Source organism: Bison bison, unplaced genomic scaffold (genome assembly GCF_000754665.1).
Source record: "Bison bison bison isolate TAMUID 2011002044 unplaced genomic scaffold, Bison_UMD1.0 scf7180017864248, whole genome shotgun sequence".
In the NCBI taxonomy this organism is placed as follows: domain Eukaryota; kingdom Metazoa; phylum Chordata; class Mammalia; order Artiodactyla; family Bovidae; genus Bison; species Bison bison.
In genome coordinates this window covers 1,737,797-1,745,547 of record NW_011494820.1, presented here as the reverse complement: position 1 = coordinate 1,745,547, position 7,751 = coordinate 1,737,797, and the positions used below count along the sequence as shown (strand labels likewise).

General features: G+C 60.0%; 1 protein-coding gene across 2 annotated transcripts in view; it reads right to left on the bottom strand.

The window, feature by feature from the left end:
* The window catches only part of COPE (coatomer protein complex, subunit epsilon), an 18,479-nt gene that overhangs the window by 4,606 nt on the left and 6,122 nt on the right, over positions 1-7,751 (bottom strand). For both annotated transcript variants that reach the window (XM_010847274.1, XM_010847275.1), the window contains exons 2-4: positions 6,622-6,684; positions 4,950-5,050; positions 1,104-1,256 (exon numbers count right to left, since the gene is read on the bottom strand). In XM_010847274.1, the coding sequence (XP_010845576.1) occupies positions 1,104-1,256; positions 4,950-5,050; positions 6,622-6,684 (317 nt within the window). The remainder of the gene's footprint in view (positions 1-1,103; positions 1,257-4,949; positions 5,051-6,621; positions 6,685-7,751) is intronic.

The window sequence follows — 7,751 nt, the reverse complement described above, 5'->3', positions numbered from 1 at the left end:
CGTGAACCCTCACCCCGCCGTACCCTCCCACTGGGAGCTCACTCTGTGTAAGCACCACCTTCCCGAAACTTCCTGTTAGTGCTCGGGCCACCAGTCCCACTTTGCAGAGGGGAAAACTGAAGCTGACCATCAGCCCGGTAGAATCAAACTCTGTGGGCACTGCTCGCCATAACCAGCGCCCCATCGCTTCCCAGGCCGTGCCTCCGTCGAGCAGGATCAGGCCTAGAGCTCCACGGGGTCCCCAGGCCTGCGGCCCGCTCCCTGCCCATCCCATGGCCAGCCACCGGGTTTGCACCCGCTTCTTTCCCAGATGGAAGAGCTGCAGGTAAGCAAGTGCTCCTTGCCTTCAGCATCCACACCCACCAGCCCCTCTTAGACCTAGACAGCTGGGACCGGCGATCACTAATGTGGCCTCTTGTTCCAGAGCCTTCCCGCCAGAATGACCCAGTGCCCAGAAGAGCCTGGGGAGGGGCATGAGGAACATTCGTGGGTCCACTGCCACCGCAGCCACGTACCGGGCCGACTGCAAACCCCCTTCTGAGTTGAGGTGGGGTATAAATGGGCGAGAAGGAAGACTAACCAAGGCAAGGCAGCAATTAGAGGGCTCGTGGAGCCCTGGCCAGAGCAAGGATCACACCACAGCCCAGAGCCGCCTCCTGGGGTGGGGGTGGAGCCAGCTCAGGCTGCACGGGGCTTCAGGGCCCAGGCCTGCAGTGCCCAAGGCCCGGCCTCAGTGGAGGGTGGTGAGGGCCCAAGGAAGAGGTGGACAGGCCAGGGCCCTGGACAGAGGAGCACAAGGCTTCGTGGAGGGAGGGCGGGCACAGAGGCCTCAGGCAGAGACAAAGCTGCTTTCAGCTCTGCTGCTGCGAACAGAGGCTTTTCAGCGGAGGCTGCCATGTCCTCAGAGCAGCAGCCCAGCCGTGCGGAAGAGAGTGTCTCTGGGACTGGGAACAAGAGCTGGAGCTGGAATGAGAGGCCTGCACCCCACCCCAGGCCCACTTTCCAAGCAGCCCCCCTCGCCGTTCCTATGACAACGGCTGATGAGGCTCTAAGCTGCCTCTCAGGCAGCACCCCCCAAACCCCCGTGTAGGATGGCCACTCACCACTCCAGGCTGTCCCCCTGGTGAAGGGTGCGCAGGGCTGCATCTGGGTTCTGGTCGTAGAAATAGATGGAGGCAGCCATGAGCAGGAAGGTGGTGTTGGTCACATCCACGCTCCGGCTCATCTCCCGGTCCAGCTCGGCCACGATCGCATCCCTGTGAGACACAGCTGCTCATGGCCCAAGGCAGGGGCAGGAGGTGGCCGCACCCCCAGGGGGAACAGACAGGCCCAGAGACGGCGAGTCAGGCCCCCGCGGGCACAGAGCAGCAGTAGGCAGGACGGGCCCAGCTGTCTGCACCAAGAGCCCCTCTGGGTGCCAGGCTCCCCACCTCATCAGGCACTTCTCAGCCTTCACACACACGGGGAAACCGAGGCCAGAAGTGGGGTCAGGTGCGCCAGGCCCCGTGGGGAGATGCGGTGCAGGAAGGGTCATGCCTGGCCCTGCCCGCAGATGACCACCCAGGCCCCGCGCTACCCCGGCATCAGTGCTCAAGGGCTGAGGTGTCCACACCACCCCAGTGCAGAGGGGTGGGCTGGCTTTGCTGGGGGCACCTCCCACGGCAGGGACATGAGGCTACACAGGTGCACTCCATCTTCATGACGCCACCAACTTCCCCAGGAGGCTGGTGGTCTCAGCAGAGGGTCCAGGTCTACCTCGGTCAGCACTGGGCCTGGGTCCTGAGGGCGGCTGTGTGGGAGGACGCCCCGCGGCCAAGGTGGCTGTCCCTGGCTCCCCAGCCTGACTGCTTCCGACAGGTGGGTGGTGTGCTGGCACCAGGCCAGAGTCCAGGCTGGCCTGAGGACCAGCTGGGCGCACCCACACGTCACATTACACCAGAAATGAAGTGCTTAACTGAACTGAGGAGTTGGGATTCTTGTTTCAAAGGGCTGCTGAGCAATTAATGAGAGAAGGGCCCTGTGTCACTACTGGAAAATGTTGTGGCTCGGGACCGATGTCATCTCAGCAAACGCCTACATCTCACGTGGGTTCCTGGGGGGTGGTGACCAAATGTTTGTGTACCCCAGGGCCCCTGGAGGCCAGGGACATGTCTTCAGCCTCTCCGCGCCCACCAGAGAGGGGCCTGACGGACAAGTGACTTCACAGCTGAGTATGCTGCCCACTGTGCGTGTGGCAGGACTGTGCACGGATCCCACGGGGCTGGCATGAGCTTCCCCAAGGCCACCTCACAAAGCTTTCTGCCTGCTTCCCCGCGCAGGCGGTGAACACGCAGCCTGCACTTGTCCTCCTAACATCGGTGTTGTAGGCTGTTACTGGGACGTGCTGTGGTCACCCCGTGGGCTCTGGTGCCTTCTCCACCACCTGCTCCCAGGCAGTCTGCACTGTCAGGACGGGCGCACTGTGAGCACCAGCTCCACGCCCTAGGCTTCCTGTCGGTTCTTTTCTGTAATGCTTGTAGCAGTCCCGGAGCTCCTTCCCCTTCCCAAAGGGCTCATCACCCAGGCTAGTGAGGTGCAGAGAGGGCGCCTGTCTTAACTGTCCGGGGGTCATCACAAAGCACCAGGTGCCAGGAAGCAGTGGAACAACAGGATGTATTCTCTCACAATTCTAGAAGCCAGCAGTCTGCAATCAAGGTGTTGTCAGAGGACTTCCCTGTGGTCTAGTGGCTAAAACTCTATGCCCCCAACGCAGGGGGCCCTGGTTCAATCCCTGATCAGGGAGCTAGATCCCAAGTACCACAGCTAAGATGTCGCATGCCGCAACTAAAGATGCTGCAGTGAAGATCAAAGATTCTGCATGTGGCAACTGAGACTCAGTGCAGTCAAATAGTTTGTTTTTTTTAAGGTGTTGGCAGGACTGGTTTCTTCTGCAAGGCTCCAAGGGACAGCGTGTCCGGGACCGCCCCGCCAGCTCTCGGAGCTGTGGCAGTCCTTGGCTTGTGTCTTCTTTTGTCCAGATCTCTGCCTGTGTCTTTAGGTGGCCTCCGCGTCTGTGTCTTCTCTCCCTCTCTTCTGAAGACACCCGTCACTAGGTTTAGGGCCCACCTTACATCCAAGATGAGCTCAAGGTCCTTAACCACTTACATCTGCAGAGACCCCGTTTCTAACGAGGTCAGGTTCACAGCTTTTGGGGGTCCCGGTGTCAGACTTTATTTTCCTGGGTTCCAAAATCACTGCAGATGGTGACTGCAGCCATGAAATTAAAAGACGCTTACTCCTTGGAAGGAAAGTTATGACCAACCTAGATAGCATATTCAAAAGCAGAGACATTACTTTGCCAACAAAGGTTCGTCTAGTCAAGGTTATGGTTTTTCCTGTGGTCATGTATGGATGTGAGAGTTGGACTGTGAAGAAGGCTGAGCGTCGAAGAATTGATGCTTTTGAACTGTGGTGTTGGAGAACATTCTTGAGAGTCCCTTGGACTGCAAGGAGATCCAACCAGTCCATTCTGAAGAATCAGCCCTGGGATTTCTTTGGAAGGAATGATGCTAAAGCTGAAACTCCAGTACTTTGGCCACCTCATGCAAAGAGTTGATTCATTGGAAAAGACTCTGGTGCTGGGAGGGATTGGGGGCAAGAGGACAAGGGGACGACAGAGGATGAGATGGCTGGATGGCATCACTGACTCGATGGACGTGAGTCTGAGTGAACTCCGGGAGTTGGTGATGGACAGGGAGGCCTGGCGTGCTGCGATTCATGGGGTCGCAGAGTCGGACACGACTGAGCGACTGATCTGATCTGATCTGATTCAGCTGCCACCGCTTAAGCCTCTTTGAAGAAACCCCTCAGGTCTCTTTGTGGACCAAGGAGCCAGATCAAAGTAGGCTGCGCACAGGGTGCTGCCCTCCATGAGGAGCAGAGTGGGGGTCACAGGAGATATCCACACTTGGGACCCACAGAGGGCTGCAGCAGCCCATGAGGGAAGCTAGTATTGACGAGGTCATGACCTCATCCTGGTCTAACAAGCTCCACGGGGCAGAGTTCAGGAGAGGACCTCCCTGAGATCCCCCAAAGCATCACAGTGCTGTGAGAGAAGGCCCCGGCGCTGAGACGGGCAGCTGGAGTTGGCTCACAGAGCAGAGCGTCTCCGTGTCATGGGCTGTGCTGCCCCAGCCTTCTAGCCCAGCCACCCTCTGGCAGGTGTTTCACCTCTGAAATCCCAGGGGGCTTGTGAGCAGTCCATTTCTGGGGGTGGGGGGAACCGAGATGCAGGGGGACCACAGGGCCTGCTGGGTCAGGCTGGTGCTCCGCGCACAGGTGAGGCAGGGCCACACAGCTCCCAGCCAGAGGCTGAGCTCACAGGCACCTGGGTGAGCATCCCAGCCCAGACCTGCCTGAGCAGGAGCCACCCGAAGCCAGCATGGCCGGACTGTGAGCGGTCTCAGACCCCACGCCGGGCAGCAGAGAACAGGCGGGCCTGGTCCTGGAAGACCCAGCGCTTCTGGGTCCCTACAGCCCTGACCCTCGCCTCTGCCGGCCACCGCCTGAGGGAGTCTGATGACTGCTGATCAGCGGCACGAGGTGGACATGCAGCTCAGAGTGAGGACGTAGCGTCCACCCTCCCACCCGTCTGCAGAGATGAATGACAGGCGGTGCAGCCGCCAGCGCCTCCCCGCAAGGCAGGCGAGCAGCAACGGAAGGTGGGAGGGTCCCCGCGTGTGTCCCGGGGAAGCTCTCTGAGCAACAAGGCTCCCGCAGCCCCTAGGCAGCTGTGCAGTCCCCACCTCTGGTTCCCCACCCCCGCAGAGACCTCCTTGAAGCAGGGCCCCTCACTGCCCCCGCTGTGCGGGTGAGGGGAGCCAAGGCTCAGCAAGGCGAGGGGACACAGCAGGGATGCCGACCAGACAGCCCCTGCCCACCCAGGCCCGCCCACGGTGCCCCAGCCTCACCGCCGGCTGTCGCTGGCCAGGTACTCAGCAAACATGCGCACGGCCTGCAGCTCCGGGGCGGAGGAGGGCTTGATCTCGTCCAGCACCACGCCGTACTTCCTCTGCGGGCAGGACACGGCCGCTGTCAGCCCTGCCTGCCCTCCCGGTGCGGTTTGTGTCCCAGACCCCGTGGAACACACAAGGGCTGCTTGGTGCCAGCAGCGCCCTGCTGAAGCCCCAGTACCTACCGCTCCCAGGGACGCCCCTTGGCCCTCGGGAGCCAGGCTGCCCGCTGCTCCAGCTGCAGACCCTGGCCGGTCACTGTGCAGCACCGCGTGGTGAAGGGGAGGGGGTCACCAGGATCAGGGAATCTGGGCACGTGCTTCGCCCCGCCCACAGACACCCAGCAGGGAGGTCACTGCCAAGGGAAACCGCAATCAGGGACCCATTTTCCTGTTGCTTTCCAGGCAGTTTCAGTGTGTTCATTGCCTTCTACATGTCTTCACCTTTAGTTTTTAAAAATTTATTAAAAAAGAATTTTTTGGCCTTGCCACGCGGTATGTAGGGCCTTAGTTCTCCGACCAGGGATCAAACCTGTGACCCCTGCATGGAAGCCACAGAGCCGTAACCACTGGGCAACCGGGGGAGTCCCTACATATGTTTATCTTTTAAAGACACACACATATATGTGAACATATCCAAGGAGACTCTGGAGTGCACTGGGCACCCTACTCTGATGGGGGCACATGTACCCTGGAGGTGGGAGGTAGCGGGGAGGAGCACCTGGGCCACAGGGGGAAGTCCCCTCAGGTTCTAGAATGCTCCGCAGAGGGAAAGAGGCAAACAGACCTGGGAAGCCACCTGAGGCCTGACGTGAGGCCACGTGCCCCCCACATGGCAGCCCAGGCCTGCCCCCTCCCCGCTGCTCTAAGGGCACGAGGCTGGCAGCCACACCCGTGCTGTGGGCCTGGGGTGGGAACCCGGCGGGCACAGCTCAATCCTCTGCAGAGTCCGGGTTGTTTTTACAACAGGGGGATGAACTCTCACTGTATCATGTCCCAGGGGAATGCTGCTTTTTAAGACCCAGGTAAAGAACCTGCCTGCCAATGGAGGAGACGCCAAGAGATGTGGGTTCCATCTCTGGGTGGGAAGATCCCTTGGAGTAGGAAATGGCTTCCCCCTCTAGTACTCTTGCCTGGAAAATCCCATGGACAGACGAGCCTGGCGGACTACAGTCCACAGGGTCACAAAGAGTTGGACATGACTGAGCACAACATGTAATGATGCTTTTAAAAATTTAACTGTAGCGTCTAAACTGCTAGCTCTAGTTAATAAGAGTATCAATACCAGTGCATCACTTGTAACAAAAGTGCCCCACGAACCCAAACTGTTAATGAGAGAAAATGCCTGTGGGATGGGGCTAGGGATTTGGAATTCTTTTTATCATCTGCTCGGTTATTTTGTAAACCCAGAACCATACTGAACAAGTAAAATCTACTGATTAAGTGGAAAAAAAAAAAAAGCAAAGCAAGAAACCCCAACGCCAGTCTCCTGAGCTGGTGCTGCAGGGCCTCAGTGACCTGCACCGACTTGGGGCGGCCACACGGGCTGCGTGGCTCCCGCCCCCTCCGACACTGCTCCTGACTCTCCTGTCCCAGGGCCCCGGCAGTCATGGTCAAGGGCCCACGCTCACCTGGGCCAGGTATGCTCTGTACAGGAAGACATCCCGCTCCACATCTCTCTCCGGGCTGGATGGCTGCAGAAGCAAAGGCAGGTCAGGACTCATGGGGGCCATGCAGCCAGCAGGCCCGCAGAGGCCAGCCGTGGGCAGCCTTCCCAGGAGCCTGGACCCTAGTCCCCGCCCTGGCTCTCTGCCGCCTTAGGACCTTCGGCCGCAGGAGAGCAGCCGCCACGGACGGCACGCAGCATGCTGGGCACCCCATTCTGTCCTCCCCAGGACATCCCCCTGGGAAAGGAGGCTCGACTGTCACCCCCATCTGGCTGGGTGAGAGACAGGGACACAACAGTGCTGAAACGGCCCCAGCCATACAGAAGGGGCCAGGGCAGAAGCCACGTTTCTGATCACGGGACACGGCTGCTCATGCCGATGGGGAAGGACCCTGAAGTGCAGCGGACCAAAATGGAAGCAGCTCAACAGTCCGGGTGGTCTGAGGACGCCTGCAGTGGGGTTGGGGGTGGGCGTGCACTGATGCCTAAGTCTGTACAAGCCCAGAAAGCAGGCTTGGGAAGACTCCTATCTGGAGATGGATGGCTGATGCTGGAGAAGGGATGGGACCTGGTGCGGGACGTGCAAAGCAGACTTTACGGTCTGCAGCGGATCCTTCCATGCTGCTTTGGTTTCAAAATGCTCTTTAAACGTGACAAACAGGAGAGACGAAGATTCGCCTCACTCAGAGGACCTTTCTGGGAGAGCTCAGCTTGGCTGCCCCAGCACAGCAATGCTGGGGTCTAGCAGGCGGGGGGAGTCCTTGGGGACTGCCGTGTCCGTGGGGGCGAGGTCCACAGGCCACGTTCAGTCAGCCCAGTCATCGCACAGAACCCAGCAGCAGCTGTAAGGCGCTCATGCAGAGTTCACTGCAGGACCCTGAAGAGGGCCCCCGTGCGGCTGTGGGCACGCGAGGGCCCCTCCTTGGGGGAACAGCCTTGGACCATGCCCTGGAGTGCTGGCTGACTTCCTGGAGGCCCCACGGTGCCTGGGGCGGGCAGGCACAGAGCAACTCAGCCCAGAGGGCGTGGGGGTGCTGGGACAGGCCACGCGGGGGCCGGGAGAGGAAAGTGACCGGGCAAGCGGGCCTGGCCACC